The sequence below is a fragment of the Galeopterus variegatus genome, unplaced genomic scaffold, assembly GCF_000696425.1.
Source record: "Galeopterus variegatus unplaced genomic scaffold, G_variegatus-3.0.2 Scaffold1704, whole genome shotgun sequence".
Lineage (NCBI taxonomy): Eukaryota > Metazoa > Chordata > Mammalia > Dermoptera > Cynocephalidae > Galeopterus > Galeopterus variegatus.
The window spans coordinates 299,975-319,564 of NW_007727815.1; the positions used below are offsets into that span (position 1 = coordinate 299,975).

Sequence of the window (19,590 nt, forward strand, 5' to 3'; positions counted from 1 at the left end):
AGTCCGCGGGCTGCGGCTGCGGCTGCGGTGCGCGCGGGGCCCGGCGTCCACGGCGCGATGATCGTGCGAGCCCGGGGTGGGGATGCTTCTCTGACCCGCCTCGACGCACGCCTCCTTTTCCCACCCTGGTCGGTTTGTCGCCGTTCGTCCTGCAGGAGCTGGGTGACTGCCCCGGCCCAGGGCAAGGGCAGCGAATTGGGTGTGGCGGGGTCCTGGCATCACCGCTTCCCACCCTGGGTCCCTTGTCCCAGAGGGTTGCGAGCTCCCCTCGCCTCCCCAGCTCCCAGCGCTGGATTGGGAGCCTGGCGGGGGGCACCCGGAGATCCGAGGTCCCCGCCGAGCCGGTCTTTCTGGACAAGGTGATTTTCGTTTAAAGATTAATGGTGAGGCCGGACTCTTAATTATTCGTGTAGGTGGGAGGTGGCAGGAGCGGCGTGTTAATATTTGATAAGGGTTCCGTTGAGGGCGCTTTAAGCGGCTAAACACGGGGATCCGGGAGGCACTTTTGTGACCTCACAGCCCTTCACAGGAAGACCCCATCTGCCAGTCCAGCCTAGCCCTTGGATGGCTCTTGGGGTGCCCGGCCGCCAAACCTCCTCTCCAAAGTTAGGCGCTCTGGGCTTGGAATCCTGGCTGGCAGAGAGAGTGTGTGTGCCCTTTGTAGGAAGGACTTAGCTGGCCAGTTTTTGGTGTAAGGGACATCTTTCAGCATCCCCTGGGGACCCCTTCCAGGGAAGGAAGAAAGAGAAAAGGCAGAATGTGAAAAGTTTTAATTGTAAGACCTACTAAGCAGCTGGACTTAGAGAAATGCTTTGCAATGATGAACTTGGGGGCATGGAGCTGTATGGCCTTGGGTAAGTAACATAACCTCAGATTTCTCATTTACAAAACAGGGATAGTAATTCTGACTTCAGGTGTTGTTTTAAGTATTTGAATAAGATAACGGGAGCTTAGAGCAGGACCTACATGGCTTGCCTGGCTCGTGGCAGGTGCTCATACCTGATGGTTATGAGGCTTTACTGCTGGCCTGGGGCCAGATGCTCAGGAGTCTATGTCAGGTGACCCCCCAACACGAGCTGTCCCCTTTAGTGCGAGGGCTTTCTGTCAGGCACCTGCTTTCCTTCCCTATTCATCTCATGGGGAACTTAAGGGTGAAGAGTGACTAGGTTGTATGTGGGAGTTCCCAGGGCATCTGATCCCATTGAGAGAGGGTGGGGGGAGAGGATATTTGACCCACTTCAGTGCCCCAGACCCCTGGCCAGGAGTTGCTAAGACTTTGCCCAGGACACCTTTGAGTTTTGCTGAGCTGGTTTTCAGAATTACCCACCCCCTTCCCTTAGAGTGGGAGGGTGGGGTGAGCAAGGTCCAATGGAGATTACTTCTTCAGTCATCTCTAAAAAAACGGGGACTAGGTAGGACCTGAAGCTTGGAGCCAAGACCTGTGGGTAGCCCTTCTCCTTCCCAGGCCATCCTGGAGGTGGCCTGAGACAGTGGACTGGTAATTATCTGCAAGGGTGGCCCTCCCACGAATGAGTATGGGAAGCTGAGCTGGTTGGTGCCCCTGCCACCTCTTGACTGAGAACCAGCACGTCGCCCTCACTTCACAGACATAGACCTGACTGACAATTGCCTTGGCCTCATCACCATTATATTGTCCTGACTCCAGCCTTCAGAAAAGGGTGGTTACAAGAGCGTTCAGCCAAGCAGGTCAAAAGTCTCTGTGATTAAGACAGTAGATCAGAGGTCACCACAACAAACCCAGGAGCTGTAGCCAAAGACAGGGAAGAGCAAATTCCTAAGAAAAGCTAAACTTGGACCAGATGGGGCCTTGAGGAATTTATGAGGGAGCTCGGAAGGAGGCTCTGCCCTTCAGAGCTGGCTCCTGAGGTCTCTGTCTTAGGAGCTTAGGAATAGCTTCCCCTTGGCCCTTCAGTCCACAGGGGCCAGCTTGACCATGGGGACACCTTCTGCCTTCGGGTCCTCTGAGGGGTGGGGACACAGGAAGAATATAACAAGGAGCCTCTCGTGGCATAAGGACTTCCAGTCCATTATCTCCTCAGACACTAGCCCTGGGAGTTTGGTGGCAGTGCCTTCTGTCTGAGGAAGAAAAGTGGGGCTCAGAAAAGCTAACTAACACTCTTGTAGCGATTAAGCAAGAGGCAGAGCCAAGACTGGAAGTCAGGTGAACAGACGCCAGCTTCAGAGCTCTGCCCACCTGCAGGAAGGGGCCTCCTAGATAGAGAGTGGCCCCTACCCTTTGCAGAGTTGACCCACACGAGGGTTCCCCAGATGTGGCAACTCCCAGGGGGCAGCAGGGCCCTGTTCAAGGCAGGGGATAGACGCGATGGGGAAGATACTGCATCTCTGAAAAAGGCTATGCCGGCAGGGCAGGAGAAGTGTTGAACCAGAGCCGAGAAACTTGAAAACCCAAAGCAGCTCTTCGGGGTGAAGAGAGAGGGTGGCCAGTTTCTTGTGAGTGCTCACTCCTGGCCTAGAACCCTTCCCCCCACTCCACTGCTGAGAACCTGATCTTCTCTGGGCTTCCTCCCTACCCTGGCCAGACCCAGGAGGAGATGAGGTTGGGGGGGGAGCCCAGGAGGAAGGAAGGGTGGATGTGCTCAGAGGCCTTGGCTTTGGCTGAGCTTGGAGTAGCGCTTTTCTTAGGAATTTCCTCATCTTTGACTTCTTTCCAACTCATTGCATCTCGCTCCTCTCTCTGCCCCTCCTTGGCTTTGGCCATCTGCTCACTGACAGGAGGCCACTGGGGGAGGGAGGCAGGGGGAAGGGAAGGACTTGTCTTGGGACTTTACTAAGTGCCAGGCTGCCTGGAACACTGTATGCCACCCATCTAATCCTCCCCACAGCCCTGCGTAATGGGTATGTCAGTCCCATTTCACAGATGATAAAACTGAGGCTCAGAGAGATTAAGGGACTTGCCCCCTAGCCCACAGCTCCTAAGTGGCTGGGCCAGAATTCCAGCTCTGGATAAAATGCTTTGTTCACCCTGCTCATGCAGCTTTAAAAAGAATTAATAGTCTTTATATTTAGAACAGTTTTAGGTTTATGGAAAAACTGAGCAGAAAGCACAGAGGGTTCCCATATGCCCCTGCACCCCTGCATGGTTTCCCTGTTTTAATGTCTTGCGTAGTGTGGTACATTTGTGGTGCAGTCTTCAGAGACACCGGGTTCTGCTGTGCTGAAGCAGAGCCAGGATTGGAACCTAAGTCTGTCCGGCCCCAAAAACCAGGACTGTGGGGTGAAGGGACAGGGAAAAAGGCCAGGCTGCTTTCCTCCCTGTGGGGGCTGGGAGAATTTAGCCAAGAATAGGCCTTAAAAACACAGTGTGGTGGAGATTCTGGGGAGGGGCCAGTCTAATCTCCTCCCTCATCTCAGGTCAACTCTGGGAAGGCAGCCAGGCCCTAACCGGGCTCGATTATCCCTAATCCTCCTCCTCCCCTCTCACCAGAGCCTCCCTTCCAGGTCTGGGGTGGGGTATGCAGGGAGGGATGGGGAGGCTGATGACCAAGGGATGGAGAGAGTCCAGGCCAGCCCCACACTTAGAGCTGACCAGCCTGTGAAAGGCCTCCTGGAGGGCTGGTGGCTGCTTTGCTGGCCTTGCCTAAGGGACAGTGCCCTAGGTAAGATGACAAGTTGATCAGCCCATGGGCAGGGGACATTCCCACATTCTCTTACTAAGTCTCCTTCCCCTGGGCCCTCAGTCCCAAAACCCAGGAACACTCCATCCCAACCCAACGGAGGGCTCCAACACCAGGGATATTCCCAGCCTCTGATCATCTGTGCGCACACACAGAGTCACTGTGTGCAGAGTTCACAAGCGCTCATAGAGATGCATGTGCACACACACACCCTGACACACGCACGCACAGGCCTCACATCCTTTCTCTCTCTGCTCCAGAGTCACACTGGTGCTACGAGATTCAAGCCAAGGCCACCAACTACTCCTGCTTGGGTGAGTGAATACATCCAGTCTTGGGGACGGAACTTTCTGCATGGTTGGGACCATCCTGGTCAAAATGGAGACCCAGGGAGGGCAGGGAGGAGGAGTGGTGATGGTGCCCCCCCCCCGTCAGATGTCAGCTCCCAGCACACACACACACTCACTCCTGGTGCTCAGGGAACATGAAGTATAGAGGGACCTGTGTTTTCACTGGCACCTCCTGTCACCAAAACGATAAGTTCCCTGAGGAGTAAATCAGCAGCAACATTAAAAGGAGAAATACATTCTGCTACTTCTCATAACAAAATGGAGATTTATTTTATTCCAGTGACACCCCGTCAGGTGGCCCTGGGAGATGGCCCTCCACACTTTTTCCTTGAATGCTGCCCGACCTCCCCGCGGTCTGCTTTCTCGCTGGCCCTGCTGGCCTCAGTGGCTGGGCTGTGCTGCCCCTCTCCGGACCCCTGCCCAGCTGTGTGTTGGAGTCACCAGGGTGTGGGGAACCAGGTTCCTCTAGGGGCTACTTCCCTCCCTCCAGTCCTCAGATAATGCTTAGGGTCATGTCGAGGCTTGCTTTCATAAGCAGCCTGTCCAGGGGGACCCGTCCACAGCTCCCAAAGCTCTCTCCTGCTCACACTTCAGAGCAGCCCTGGGCAGCGAGTTATCATCGCAGGTCCTGTTTTACAGTGGAGACATTTTACAGGGCTCAGACAGGTGATGTGCCCACTATCATGAAGGTGTCCCTACCCCAGAGCTCACAGCCGACCACTGGCAACCCTGTCCCTACGCTGTCTCACACCACAGCTAGGTTCGTTGGCTTCACGTGTGCTGTCTGTCTGTGGAGGAGCAGGAGGAAGGCCCAGGGAACAGAGGACAGAGTTCTGAGCCCAGCACAGCTGCGGCACGGCCTTCCTGCCCTCCCAAGACCAAGCTGCATGTCAGCTGGGGACATGGGTCTGACCTCAGTGGGGTGGAAGCTACACCTCGTGTGCCTCTGACTCTCACTCCCTCTACCCTGCTCAGGGCCAGACAAGTGGGGTGCAGACTGTGAGAAGGACCGCCAGTCCCCCATTAACATCGCCTTCATCAAGACGAAGTTGGACCCAAACCTGGGACGCTTTTCCTTCTCTGGCTATGATAAGAAGAAAAACTGGACCATTGAAAACAATGGGCACTCAGGTAGGTCTCAGGAGGGCTGGATGGAGGACCCGGGCAGGCATGGGCACCTGGCTGAAGGACCCCTGAATTCCCCGGGGACTGGGAGGGAGCACCAGGCCCATGTCCACCTTTGCTGGGGAGGGGAGGGGGAAACAGGGAGAGCTGCGGAGGGGAGGGAAGATTCTAGCTGTGTTTTCAATACTTTCATCAGACCAGTTTGGGCATGGGGGGAGGGGAGACATTCCAGAAAGAAGAACCGACAGGTGCAAAAGGCACGGAGGCGTGAAAACAGCTTGGGGTGTTCAGGGAACTGGGAGTAGCTCCATGTGGATGGAGGAACAGGGTGAAGTCAGAAGGGGCTGGAGCAAGGCCCAGGGTCAGCTGGGCTGGGGCCCAGGGGCAGGTCACCCGGGGCTGAGGAGTTCGGACATTACCCTGAGGATGCCAGGGCACCACAGAGGTGGTTAAAGCAGAGGAGGGCCCACTGCAGAGGTGCATGTCTGGGGCACTGGGGCTGTACAGGAGAGTGGGAGGCGGGCAGGGAAGGGTCCAGGCCTTACCACCTCATCCTGTCCCTCCAGGCCCAGGACGGAGCCCATGAAGGGTGGGAGGTAGAGAGAATGTCCTGTCTGGGAGAAGCTGGTGTGAGGGGGCTGGGGAGGCTGAGGGAAGGCCATGCGAGGACTCTGCCCCCTGCGCCCCAGTGAAGGTGTTGCTGGAAGAGGAGGCCACGATCTCTGGAGGAGGACTGGCCGCCCAGTACCGGGCCACACAGCTGCACCTGCACTGGTCCAACATGCTGGACTGGGGCTCAGAGCACACCCTCGACGGGGAGCGCTTTGCCATGGAGGTGAGCAACCCCTTTGCAACTGGGGCCGTGGCTGGGCTCTGGGTGTGTATCCACCTTGGGCAAGAAGTGTGGTCCTGCCCCCTCACAGTTCCTCTCTCCATCCCTCCCACCGCCCACCAGATGCACATAGTACATGAGAAAGAGGCAGATGAGACAGATACCGAGAACTCTGATGACAAGGTGGCAGTGCTGGCCTTTATGGTGGAGGTAGGACTCCCATCCCCCAGGCTCCCAGGAAACCTGCATGTGAGGAGCGACTTCTTAGGATCCAGAGACCTGGGGCTCCCGCAAGGCAGGAGGGGCCTGCGGAGGCCCCGAATTCCCCTCTTGGTGACTTGTATGCCCCTGGGCAAGGTGGGGAGCCCAGAGCTTGCCTGCCCTCCCACAGGCCTCTCTCAAGCCCCCTTCCCTCCCATCCCAGGCCGGGTCCATAGTGAATGATGGCTTCGAGCCCCTGGTGGATGCTCTGTCTCATATCCCCAGACCTGGTGAGTCAGGACGGGGGAGGAGGTTCAGGTGGGAGGAGGGAGCTTCTACCCACAGAGGAAGGGACATGTGTGTGGGGCAGCTGGGCTCTCAGAGAGGATGTGGGAGGGGCTGTTCCCCCCACCCCACTGAGAGTGTCCACTCTCTACCCTCTAGAGATGAGCACCACGATGAAAGAGAGCAGCCTGTTGGACCTGCTCCCCAAGGAGGAGAAACTGAGGCACTACTTCCGCTACCTGGGCTCTCTCACCACCCCAAACTGCAATGAGAATGTTGTCTGGACTGTGTTCCAGGAGCCCATTCAGCTCCACAGAGACCAGGTACACAGGGCCCAGGGCGAGGTGCAACCCCCCACTGCCTGGCTCCCAGAAATCGTCCCTCTGTTTGCCCCCAGAGGTCCCATGGGGTAAGGGTGGGGAGCCCCAAGGAGTTGAAGTCCATTGGTGCAATCCACGAACATTCACTTGGGGCTGGGAACATTCTGCATGGTTGGGACCATCCAGGTCCAAATCCATCCCTGGATTGAGGGCTGGACAGGAGGCCATGGAAGGGGTGGTCACAAAAGGCTTCCAGGCTGAAAGCTGAAAAGCAGGGGAGAGTCAACCAGGTAAGGGCAGGGAGCCAGTGTCCTGGGGAAAGGGGACAGTGTGGGGAAGGGCCTGGGGTTGGCCAGGAGTTGCTTAGTGAGAGCAGGAAATCCTCATAGGTCATTCATTCATCAAATGATACTTGAGTCTCTACAGTACCCTAGGCTCTGGGGAGACAGCGCTAAGCCCAAAAAGGCCCGAATCACTGCCCCGGTGTTCCTTTCATTCCATCACAGTGATTCCCAAATTACAGTCCCTGGAGCAGTGGCCTCAGCATCATCGCCAGTGGGAATTTGCTACAACTTCAAATCCTCAGGCCTTACCTGAGACCTACTGAATTAGAAACTCTGGGGTTGGGACCCAGGCATAACGCCAGTGCACACTTGAGCTTGAGAACATCTGGGGAGACAGCGCTAAGCCCAAAAAGGCCCGAATCACTGCCCCGGTGTTCCTTTCATTCTATCACAGTGATTCCCAAATTACAGTCCCTGGAGCAGTGGCCTCAGCATCATCGCCAGTGGGAATTTGCTACAACTGCAAATCCTCAGGCCTTACCTGAGACCTACTGAATTAGAAACTCTGGGGTTGGGACCCAGGCATAACGCCAGTGCACACTTGAGCTTGAGAACCGCTGTCCTGTAGTAACAGTGGAAATACTGGTCGTCATCGTAAGCCCTCAAAACCGGGAGTTAAGGAAAACTCATGGGAATTTAGCCCCTTACCAGTGCCAAGCACATGACATCCATTATTCTTATCTTCATAACAACATTGGGAGGGAGGGATTCGGAGCCCCCCTTTCCTAATGAGGTCTCAGAGTGGTGAGGGGCCTGGCCTGAGGTCAGGGAATGAGGCTGCACCTGCTCCCACCGCTGACCGTGTCCCTTCCGCAGATCCTGGCATTCTCCGAGAGGCTGTACTACGACAGCACGCAGCAACTGAACATGACGGACAACATCAGGCCCCTGCAGCGCCGGGGGGAGCGCACGGTGTTCAGGTCCCAGGCCCCAGGACAGCTGCTGCCCTTGTCCCTGACTGCCTTGCTGGTCCCCACGCTCACCTGCACGATGGCTGGCTTCCTCCGATAATGTCTCACTTCTGGACACGTGACCTCTGACCTCCGCCCTTAGAGGGCTTGGGCTTCCATTCCTCAGGCTTTCCAAGTTGGATTTTGGGGATGATTAAAATATGGATATATTTTTGGAGAAACCTTTCTCAAGTCTGTTTCTAGCTCCCCCCAACTACCGCTGCTCCCTTCCCCCACCCCTGTTCCAGGGCAGGGGCCTGGAGATGTCTTCCAAGCAGATGTCCCCAATCCCTGCCACTGTGAATTCTGTCCACACCCCACTCCTTCCTACCCTAACCTCAGAGAGATGCTGAAGGCACCTTGGAGCTCCAACACAGCAAAAGCCAGACGAACTCCAATCTAATCTGTTAATTATACAGTGGGGAAAACTGAGGCTTAAAAAGAGGAGGTTGGATGGAGGCAGGCTACATATTGGGGCTGTGGCAGAGCCGACTGACACCCCAACCTAGTGCTTTCCCCTCTGTACTAGGGGTGAAGAGTGGGGGTCGCATGTGGGTTCAGGCTAGGCACGGTGGGTAACAGGGATTTCATTTGTTTGCCTGTCCTCCTGGGGTTCCTAGTCTAGTGGAGAGGTAGACTATACATAAAATAGACACGTCGTCTAATACATCATAAGGCAGTAAGTGCTACAGGGGAAGATAAATCAGGAAAGTCTACAGTTTCCATGGGTGCTCAGGGAAGGGGGTCAGGGGCAAGGGGCAACTGGAGGGAGGCAAGGGAAGGAGGCCATCTGCAGACAGCCAGGGTTCAGCGTGGAGGGAGGGAGCCAGAGGGCAGTGTGTGCATGTGGGGGGTGGTGTGGCTTATAGGATCCTTGTAGGATTTCATAAGGACGGGGTTTCGAGCTCCCAGAGGGTTTGGACAGAGGGCCATAATCTGGCTGCATTATGGAGCAGGGGCTGCAGAGGTGAGGGCAGAGCCCGGGGACAGTCTGGAGGCTACTGCACTAGTCCAGGAGCAAGATTTGCTGATGGGTCAGCAGCAGATGTAAGAGGAAGAGGGGTCATGGGGGATCCAAGGGTTTCGGGCCTGAGCCTCAGACTTGTCCGTGCAGGTACCATCCACCACCATGACTGTGTCTCTAGTACTTTTTTGCCCTCCTGGGGCTCAAGGAGGGAGTGGAGGGAGTGAGACTAGGAGGAGGCAGGAGGGGTGGGGCCCACGGGCAGCCTGGGCGCAGGCTCTCAGACCTCACCATCCAGGCCAAGGCTGGACTCTGGAGGAGCATGAGACCTGAGCAGTGAGCAAGGCGATGAAGACAGGCTCTGTGGAGTGAGCAGACCCAGGGGCCAGGGCTGGGGCCGTGGGCGCAGGCTCTCAGACCTCACCATCCAGGCCAAGGCTGGACTCTGGAGGAGCATGAGACTTGAGCAGTGAGCAAGGCGGTGAAGACAGGCTCTGTGGAGTGAGCAGACCCAGGGGCCAGGGCTGGGGCCAGGTTGTCCTGGCTCGGTGTGGGATAAGCTCTGCTGTCCGGAGGTGGTGAGCTTCCCCACCGGAAGGTGTGCAAGCTAGGAGGGCATCTGAGGGATTCCCTTACCCATCCTAGAGGCCCTTTCAGGCTGTGGGTCTAGGGAGGAGAGCTGGTAGAAGGAGGTGACCTCTAAGCCTTTTCCTCCCCTGATCCCCTCTGAGCCCCTGACCACCCCCAGCCAAGCCTGGGGAGAGGGAAAAGGGCTGCTACCCCTCCTGACCACCCTTCCTCTCCCTTTTTCCTTTTGTGATCAAGAATAAGTACCTCCCTCCCATCACCAGTGACCAACCACAGAGCTGTGTGTGTGTGTGGGGGGTAGGGGGTGGTATTTGCTGTTGCCATGGCAACAGCCTGTGTCAGCAGGGGGTGTGTGGACACTGAACCTGTTCGCCTTTAGTTCCCATGTAGCCTTCGGGAATCTAATCTACAACCCCCCCACCCAAAGGCTCAGGTCTCTGAGGTCAGAACTGTCCTTTCTACTCCCCATGCCCCACCCTTGTCCCTGCCTTCAAGGCAACATTCAGTGAATTATGTGGCAGCAGAACCAGAAAGTCCCACCTCTTTGCAAGAGACCAGGGGAGTCCTGGCCCCTCCAACCCCAGGCAAAGGCACACAACCCTGCCCTGGCCAGTGGGAGCAGAATGGGCACAGCTTGTCCAGGGCCCAGGGCTCAGGCCACCTCCCTGTGTCCTGCCTGCCCTCTCTCTGGCCTGGAGGACAGAGCAGGTGCTGCCAGCTCGTGACTGTAAATGTACCTCTCCCAGCTAATTCTCTCCTGGCCAGCCATCCAGGAGCAGGCAGCCTATCACCTTGGAGCTGTCCCCCATGCCCTAGAGGCTGGAGCCATGGGCATTCCTTCTTGTGTGCGTGTGTGCACATGCGCACATGTGTCTGTTCTTAAAGAAGTTCCTCTTCTTAGGAAATTCACTTCCTCACTGCTCCCACCACTCTCTGGAGAAGGTGGCTCTGAGTTCCTTGTGCCCAGCCTAGCCCCCCGAGCCCTCCTTTCATTCACTTCTGATACCCCTTTGGGTGACTGCATGGGTGTGCACATGTGTACACACACGTACATACACACTTCACTGCAGCTGGCCAGGCCTGGGGAAGGCTCAAGGGCTGATCGTTTTGGTCACAGCCTGACTTCTCTGAGGGTCACTGGCTCTTTCCTACTAGGTTCCCAGCACAGAACATAAAGCATGTTTGTCGAATGCCTACTATGTGCTGGATGTGGGCCTCACCACAACACTTTCAGGGTAGTATTCTTTTCTGTTGCATGGATGAGGAAGCTGAGGTACAGAGAGGGGTCAGGGAACCTGTCAGAACCCGGGGTCACTTCTGTGCACCTCCTTGGCTCCTATGGCCAGCTTTCTCTTTTGGTGGAGTCATCAGACATCTGTGACCAGGGGCAGGGTGTGGGGTCTGCAGAACCCTGTCCCACCCTGTCTCTGCCCATTGCTTTCTATCCCCAGTGGGCCATCTCTCTCTGGCCCCTGCTTAGATATGGCATCTGGTCGGAGCCAGGGACTAAAAATATATCCCATGTGTTTAGATGATTCTTGGAAAATAAACTTCCCCATCTTCGCTCTCAGTTTGCACACTTGCTGGCCCTGCTTCCTGTGGCTGTGATCTCACAGTGTGAGGTGGGGCGAGGAGTAGAAAGGTCACGAGGGGTGGGGTGCGCGTGTGTGTGCATACACACGTGTGCACACGTACTCGTATTAAGCTGCTGTGTCACCAAACTCCAGGGGAGTCTCTATAGAGACCACATTGTGAATGGTGTCTCCAGTGTGGTGCAAGCCCGAAGCTCTGAGCTTGTATGTATTGGGGTGGGGAGAGGCTGGGACTCTGGTAGCCCTACTGGCATGGAGGCATGGCTCCCTGCTCTGGTCCTCAGTTTACCCGTCGGTAAAAGGGGATAAGCTTGGTCCTCCCATCTCACTGGGCCTAGCCGTCCCCAGGGTCTTGCTGGTGACCTTGGGAGGAAGGCCACGTCTGTCTCCGTGGGTGGGGCACAGCTCCTGCACCTCACATTACACATGTCCTAGAGGCTCTGTTTGTTTATCTGATTAGGGACAAAGGCATTACTTCCTCTAGGGAGAATGATGAAGCTTTAGGGCCCAGGCAGGCCCAGGGAGGGGCTTCCTCTGGACGAGAGCTGCAGGACAGAGGAGTCACAGGCCAGCTCCTTTCATGGGGCCCTAGTTTCAGCTGAGACTGGAAACATGAGATGTTCCTCAGGTTGTTCCAAGTGTTGGCTGCTGCAAGGTCTGGAAGGACAGAGAGAGGGACAGAAGAGCAGGACACAGGGAAGAGATTTGGCTCTGTTTTGGAAGATTTAGGCTTTCAACAAACACTATTATTTCCTCTGTGCCAAGGACTGAAGATTCAGGGAGAACAAACACAGTCTGGGCTCTTCCTCTAAGACTTCCAACCACAGAACAGACGCATCGGGCACAGCAGTACCAGGAGAGGGGTGCAGACACTAGAGCTTGGACCCCTAGACTGAGTCCTTTTCCACTGATGACTAGCTAGGTACCCTTGTTAACCCAATTCACCTCTCGGAACCTCAATTTCCTCATCTGTAAAATGGGGATGATGATGGCATTTATAGGGCTGCTGTAAAGATGAAACAAGATTCCTAGTCAAGAGAATCAGTAATTATTCTTGATTAATCGATAATCAATAATTATTACAAATTATTCAGTAATTGATATTATTGGGCTGGCTGGTTAGCTCAGTTGGTTGGAATGTGGTGTTATAACACCAAATATAATCTCCATCTTTTACTTTCCTAAATATATTATCCTCAGGTAATTTAACTTTTTGCCCATTCACTCTTATATTTAGATCATAAAATAACTACTTTCCATTGGATGTTTTATCTCTTAGTTTTAAGTTTTTGGGTCTTGATCTTTGCATGCCTGCATTTTCTTTATTGGGCCATAGCTGATAGAACATATCTGTGGGGCACAGCTTTGAATATCTGTACCTGTGTGCAATAGGTGATGTTCAAGTTAGGACAACTATTATATTCAAACTACACAATGAAATCGATTTTTGTGGCCCTTTACCAAGGGATCAATATCCAAATTGTACACAAGGAACTCACATAATTTAACATTAAAAAAACATATAAGTAGATTTAAAAATGGGAAAAGGTGCCAGTATTTTTTAAAATGATTATCAGACATCATGTTCCTTGTGTACAATTTGTATGGTGCCAGAAATTGTCTACAAATAGAAGAGGCTCTTAATACTGAATTCCTTCACCACGGATAATTTACTTGTCCTGTGCCTACAAGGAAAAAGAGGAGGGAAACAGAACTGACTCAAGGTTGCATTGCAATTTTGGTACAATTTTTTTTTCATCTGTGTGTCCTGTGGTTCTGCTGTATGACTTCCTAAATTTTCCACTTAGGGGATGGAGTGTTTCCATCCCTAACCCCACGGCTGTGCACCTTGAACCCTAATGTCTGTTTCCCCAGTACCACAAGAATGCGAAACATTCCAGTGTTCTTTTGATGTGTATTACCCTTCCCCATCCAGTTNTTTAAACCTTACGACAAAAAGTAACCCAAAGTAACCTGATGTTAATCAATCAGTTATTTTTCTGCTGTTCGGTCTCCCTGTTCTCACCTTAGGAGGAAGGTACCTTTGAAATACCAATCCACTTTTTGTTGTATGTTTCTGCTTTCTTTTTTTCTTTTTTTTTTTTTCCGGCACTGGCTGGTATAGGGATTGAACTCTGAACCTTGGTGTGTTTCTGCTTTCTTAAGACCTTCTGTCTATAAAACCAACCCCCCTTGCTCAACTCATTGAAGCACTTATTCTACTTTATGGAATAAAGTGTTGCTCAATTCTAGAATCTCAAATAAAGCCAATTAACATCTTTAAACTAAGTGTTTTTAATTTTGTCTTTTGACATTATTGTGATTCTTTTTATTAGAGCATTTCAGATGGGCAGGACCTACAGAGCAGCTCTGGGTGGGGAATTCTGGGGAGCGATGCACGGATTCAATCCACCTGTGTGGTGAGTAGCAGGTGTGTGGAGGGTGGCAGCCCTCTCCTATCCAAGGGAGAAACCACCAGGCCCCTCATGGGGCCACCTCTCTGCTCAGACACTCCGGGACATCTCCCAGGACCCATCCCAACCATCCACAGAGCAGTCCAATGAGGCAGACTTCCCAGCAGGACCTTTGTCTAGAGTTGCCTAAGGTCACCCAAAATATGAGAGGGAAGAAAGGGGGCCTGTTGAGCCCAGGGCTGTCAGCAGTTCTTGTGGCCCTGCCTTGTTGGGTGAATGTCAGGGCTAGAATCAGGCTGAGCCCACATCTCCAGAAAGAAAGCCTCCTTGACACAGGGCGCCTCCTGCTTTCTGGCTGTGGGGATTGATCCAGCTTGGGTCCAGTTTCTCATTTCACTTTCTCTAACCCTTCCTCTCCCTCTTTCCAAGGAGCCACAGAATTACCAAGTGTGCTTCTCCCGTGTCCGTCTCTCCATCACTGGCTCTGTCTGCCCATAGACCTGTCCTGTCTAGATTTGCGATAGGCTGTCCCCAGCACAAGGCCTATGCCCATCTACATAAAATACAGGATAAATTGCAGGATGCCTGGTTAAATTTGAATTTTGGATGAGCAGTAACTTTTTTAGTATATCTCCCAAATTACACGGGACACACTTATACTAAAACATTATTCACTGTTTATTTGACTTTTTCTTTTTTTTTTTTTTGTGGTTGGTTGTTACAGGGATCTGAACCCTGTACCTTGGTGTTATTAGCACCACACCCTCACGATATCTGAAATTTAAAGTTAGCTAGTTGCCCTGTATTTTTATTTAGCAGGTCTGGCGATCCTACCCCCACCCCACTTACCTCAGGGAAACTGAAGCCAAGACAGAAGGGTGGGCAGGAGAAGGGGACTGACTGACCGAGACTGCCACTACCCCGTCCTCCTCCTGGCCATCCTCCCCCTCCTCGAGCCGGACATTCCTTCCAGGAACTAATAGCAGCCAAGTCAGGCGGTTTTCCCTCCTGGGTGATTCTGGTATCAGGCTCCCTGTGGGGAGGTGTGGCTGTCATGCCTCAGAGAGGGACCTGGAACAGGCCCATCTGCCTGTGGATTTCCTCCCCATAGTCTTCCAACAACTTGGGAGAGGCCAGTGCCAGGAAAATCTTATTCCTTCTTCCTTGGTCTCTGCCTGAGTTGCGCCAGGCTGAGCTGGAGGCTCTAGGGGTCCTATCCTGTGACTCAGCTCCTTCGTCATTCCAGCCACCACTTGCGGAAGTGAACCCTTAGGCAGGGCCTGGCTGCCATGGATGGGGTAGGGAGGGCCCTGATGCCAGAGTTTTTGTTGTTGTCGTTGACGGCTGGCCGGTTATGGGGATCTGAACCCTTGACCTTGGCGTTATCAGCACCATGCGCTAACTAACTGAGCTAACTGGCCAGCCCAAGGGTTTTATTTACAAACAAAAGAGAGACTCAAGAGGTGCAGGACCTCTAGGCTGGAGCCACTCACTCACGTCACAGCCTGAAGGGCCGGAAGGGTGGGATCTGGACACCAGCAAGGAGCTGAGCTCCCTCTGCTCACTTTAGATGCTCTTCGTCCAATTCCTTCCGCCTTGTAATCTCCCCGATCTGTCCTAGCTATCCTTATTTGCACGTCTACTCTGTTATGCCAGGCCCTTTGCCAGGTTAGTTGTCCCTCAGCATCCCTCGAGGATTGGTTCCAGGACCTCCCGAGGATACCAAAACCCCTGGATGCTCAAGTCCCTGATGTAAAATGGCCTGGTATTGGCATATAGCCTATGCACATCCTCCAGTGTGCTTTAGGTCATCTCCAGATTATTTATAATACCTAACACAATGCCTACACATCACTTCATTTGTGTGGATTCAATGTAGTACTTGGTGTGTGGCAAATTCAAGTTTTGCTTCTTGTAACTTTGTGGAATTTTTTTTCCTGAATACTTTTGATTCACAGTTGATTGAATCCATGGGTGCAGAACCCAGAGATATGGAGGACTGACTGTACTTCACACCTGTTATCTCACCTAATCCTGCGGGCAACCTTTAGAACATCAGTTCCCTCTGCAGTCTCTCCAGGACGCCAGGGATTTCTCCCGTTCTGTTCACTGTTGGGGTGAACACTGTGATGTGCAGCCCAGAGCTCCCTTCAAGGATGGGCTTGTTCCAGCTGCAAGTGCTGTCAAGTGAAGTGCTGTCGGGTGCAGATGCTTTCAGGCTCTCAGCCTCTCCAGGGAGAGGGAGCCTCCTCCTCAAGGTCACACTCCTTTCTGGGGTGGCCCACAGCCAATGACTGATGGATGTGGGGTCATAAAAGGCTGGCCCAACTCAGGGTGACTCCTAAGGGCCATTCCAGACAGGCCAGCCAGAGAGGCTGGGACACATGCTGTTCCCTAGACCTGGAATCCTGTCCCCTGCACCCCCTGGCCCCCATCATGGTTCCTCCTATGAAGTCTACACATCAGTCAAGACCCAGTTTAAAAGGTGTCTCCTTTGTCAAGCCTTCCCTGACCTCTGCTCCCCTTCTCCCCCAGGACTCCCTGGAGGGAAGGACTGGAGGACCACAGCTTAGCTATCAGTGTTAAGTGACCAGGCCAAGGGTGGCCACACAGAGGGAGTCAGGCAGCACATGTCTGCAGGATGAATGAATAAAAGGAAATATGATAGCAAAGAATGGAATTACCAGGCACCATTCCAGGGCTGGGGCTAAATATTTACCTTGCGCATTAGGCAATCCTGAGAGAAAAGCCTCGTTTCCCAAGTTCAGTTTACGCCGCCTCTTCTTCAGTAGCTGACAGGAGCAGCCTGATTTTGTTACAGTTTGAACAGCTGTTTCCACATGTGGGGCTTGGTTGTATGAGGTGTTTCACTCTCGGCTTCCGCTCTGCCCCAGCCCCATGTATCTTCCCCAGGGACTCTGCTTCCCAATCCCTGAGCCCTAGGTGGCTTTGCCCCTCCATTCTGTGGGCCTGGTCTGGCCACAATCTCCATGAGGCTGCAGGGCAAATTGGGGTTTCACTCCAGCTTGAGCCGCGGCTCCATGTTCAGCCGTGGGATTAAGCCATATCAGGAGCTGCTTGGAGCTCCTCCAAATTTACACTGGCTATAACACTGATAGGAAGACTTGGCTCGGTCTACTGCCTGAGTGGCCTCCTGGCAGATCTCTCTCTTAAGGGAATAGGGTTGGGTGTGACAAGCTGGGTCCAAGTGAAGCTTCAGAGTTGTAGGGGAGAAGGGACTCGGAGTTCAGTGTGGCGCCTGTCCATTAGACTCTGTGATTCACAGTGGGGTCATAAGGAGAATGGAAGTTGCACATGAAAATGGAGAGAGTGATTTCATCAAAACACTAACATGTGGGGGATAAGCAGCTCTACTTTGGGAATACTCTGGACCCTGGTGCCCTGTCTGTGAGATGAAGTCTAGGAGGCAATGGTGGTGCTGTTGAATGAGGGGTATCCAGAAGATCAGGCAGTCCTGTGCAGCAGCACCACATGGCAGCCAAAAGGACTAGTTCAAGAGTACATTTGAGATACCCTCTGGAGGCTTCCATCAATAGCAGAAGAGAGGGACTTTGTGGGGGACAGGGGGTAAGGGTGAGATCCAATGAAACCTGAGTCACTACAGTGAGTGACCTTTCATTGAGACTGAGGCTGCTATAGACAGGACAACTCAGCTGGCATAGAAGCTGATTCATGGAGAGACACTAATGCTTGGAATTTAGTGATGCTTCAGGGAGTAGGCTGAACGTGGCTTATGCTGTAGATGAGCACAAACTATCAAAGCAAACACTGTTATAGATGAAATGACTCATCCAAACTTTTGCAGGCATGGTACTCAAGCTGCCTCTTCCAGAGGGGATATTATCTGGGCAGTGTCGCAGGCTCTGACTTCCAACATTTCTTGTCCTTTTTTTTTTTTTGTCTTCTTTTTTATTTTTTACTGACCGGTAACGGGATCGCAACCCTCGGTGTTGCGCCCACACGGCGCTCAGCCAGCGAGCGGGAACCGGTCTCCACATGGGATCTGAACCCTCGGCGGGAGCACTGCCACACTCCCAGCGGTGCACTCTCCAGTGCGCCACCGGGCCGGCCCCAACATTTCTTTTCAAGTCAGTTATAGAGTTTAGATTTTCCTCCAAATTTATAGTGGCTATGTCCCCAGAGTCCAAATTAGGCATATGTATTAGTCTGTTTTTGTGTTGCTAAAACAGAATATCTGAGGCTGGGTAATTTATACAGAAAAGAGGTTTATTTGGCTCACTGTTCTGGAACGTGCACCTCAGGCTGCTTCTACTCCTGGCAGAAAGTGGCAGGGCAACTGGTGGGTGCAAGACCACAAGGCAAAAGGAAATGAGAGAGAGGGAGGGGAGGTGCCAGGCTCCTTTTAGCCACCAGTTCTTGTGGGAACTAGTAGAGAGAGATCTTATTCACTGTCGCCCTCCATCCCCAGTGGGGGGTGGGCATTAATCTATTAATGAAAGATCCACCCCCATAACCCAAACAGCTCCCAACACTGCCACATTGGGGGTCAGATTTCAACATGAGCTTTGAGAGGACAAACATATCCAAACTATATCAGCATGATTTTTTTTTTCTTTTTTTGGATATATATCAGTTTTGGATTGAGGCCTAGCATTTCTGTTATCATCAAAGGGGAGAGATGAGAAAGCCAAAGCTGGGCTCATAAACCCAGGGGAAAAGACCACGGGCTGCCTCTGTGGGACTCGGCACAGTCAGGACTTAATGGATGCAGGATGGATGCAGGCAGCTGCCACTGCGGCTGGATGGACATGTGGTATTTGGTTTAGAGCCCAGGCTGCTGGGGTGCAAACACCTGGGGATAAATGCTCAGGCTCAATTGTTCTCTTTCCCTTCCCAGGAAAGGCCAGGAAGGAAAAGCTTCCAGTTTAAGGGAGAAGGCATTGTCTTCAGTGGGTTGAGTATCATCAGGTAGTGGGCCTGGCAGAGGGCCACTGGGGAGCCCAGGACTCGCATGGCTGCTGTGGCTGCTGGCTGACTCCCCAAGAATAGCTCATTCAAACCTTGTCTTTCCCATCAACCTCTGAAACTATCACATCCCTGTAAAATCTCTAAGATACTATGAGACACTCTGAAGTCTAGCTCCTAAGGTCCCTGGGCCACCAGAGGTGAAGAGAACAAACCTAGGATGTCAGTTTATGTGAAGAATCACTGCATGACTATTTATTTGTGGCTTAGAGTTTCTTATCTTCCAGGAACAGGAGGAGGAACTGCTTTCAGGACACCCTCTTCCTTTCCTTATGTCACAATAGATACTCTGCACTTGCACAAGTGTTACAGGTTGTAAAGGGTTTCACATTCACTTTCTCATTCAGTGCTTATCACAATAGTAGAAGGTAGTCAGGGTCATGGGACCCTCGTCCCTCATCAAAGATGAGGACACTGAGGTTCAGGGTGATTGATTGTCTTACCAGGAGTTGCTCTGTGGTGGATCACAGACTCCAGTTTAGGGGCAAGTGCAGTGGTGTAGAAACAGCCAGATTAAACTGCGTTTGAATCCAGCTCAGAAATATTACATCTGGGGCCAGCCCCGTGGCTCACTCGGGAGAGTGCGGTGCTGATAGCGCCAAGGTGGCGGGTTCGGATCCTATATAGGGATGGCCAGTGTGCTCACTGGCTGAGCATGGTGCGGAGGACACCAAGCCAAGGGTTGCGATCCCCTCACAGCTCCAAAAAAAAGAAAGAGAAATATTACATCTGTGTGACACCTTGGGCAAGTGATTTAACCTGAGTCTCAGCTTCCTCATCTACAAAAAGCAACAATAATACATCCCTCATACAGCTGTGGTGTTAAATAATGAATGAAACATGCATAGCCTGCCTGGAGTCTGGCAAATAGTAGAAATCCACTAAATTTCTAAGTCCCCTCTCCAGCTTTCTTCTGGTTCCAAGCTCAGGACTATTCTTTTTTTTTTTTTTTTTTTTTTTTT

General features: G+C 52.8%; 1 protein-coding gene across 1 annotated transcript in view; it reads left to right on the forward strand.

Annotated features, from left to right (window-relative positions):
- CA4 (carbonic anhydrase IV) overlaps window positions 1-8,245 on the forward strand; it is a 9,400-nt gene extending 1,155 nt beyond the window's left edge. The window contains exons 2-8 of the mRNA XM_008578518.1: window positions 3,917-3,970; window positions 4,982-5,137; window positions 5,821-5,966; window positions 6,087-6,173; window positions 6,388-6,454; window positions 6,609-6,772; window positions 7,930-8,245. Coding sequence (XP_008576740.1) covers window positions 3,917-3,970; window positions 4,982-5,137; window positions 5,821-5,966; window positions 6,087-6,173; window positions 6,388-6,454; window positions 6,609-6,772; window positions 7,930-8,124 — 869 coding nt within the window. The 3' untranslated portion in view covers window positions 8,125-8,245. The remainder of the gene's footprint in view (window positions 1-3,916; window positions 3,971-4,981; window positions 5,138-5,820; window positions 5,967-6,086; window positions 6,174-6,387; window positions 6,455-6,608; window positions 6,773-7,929) is intronic.
- Window positions 8,246-19,590: the final 11,345 nt, after the last annotated feature.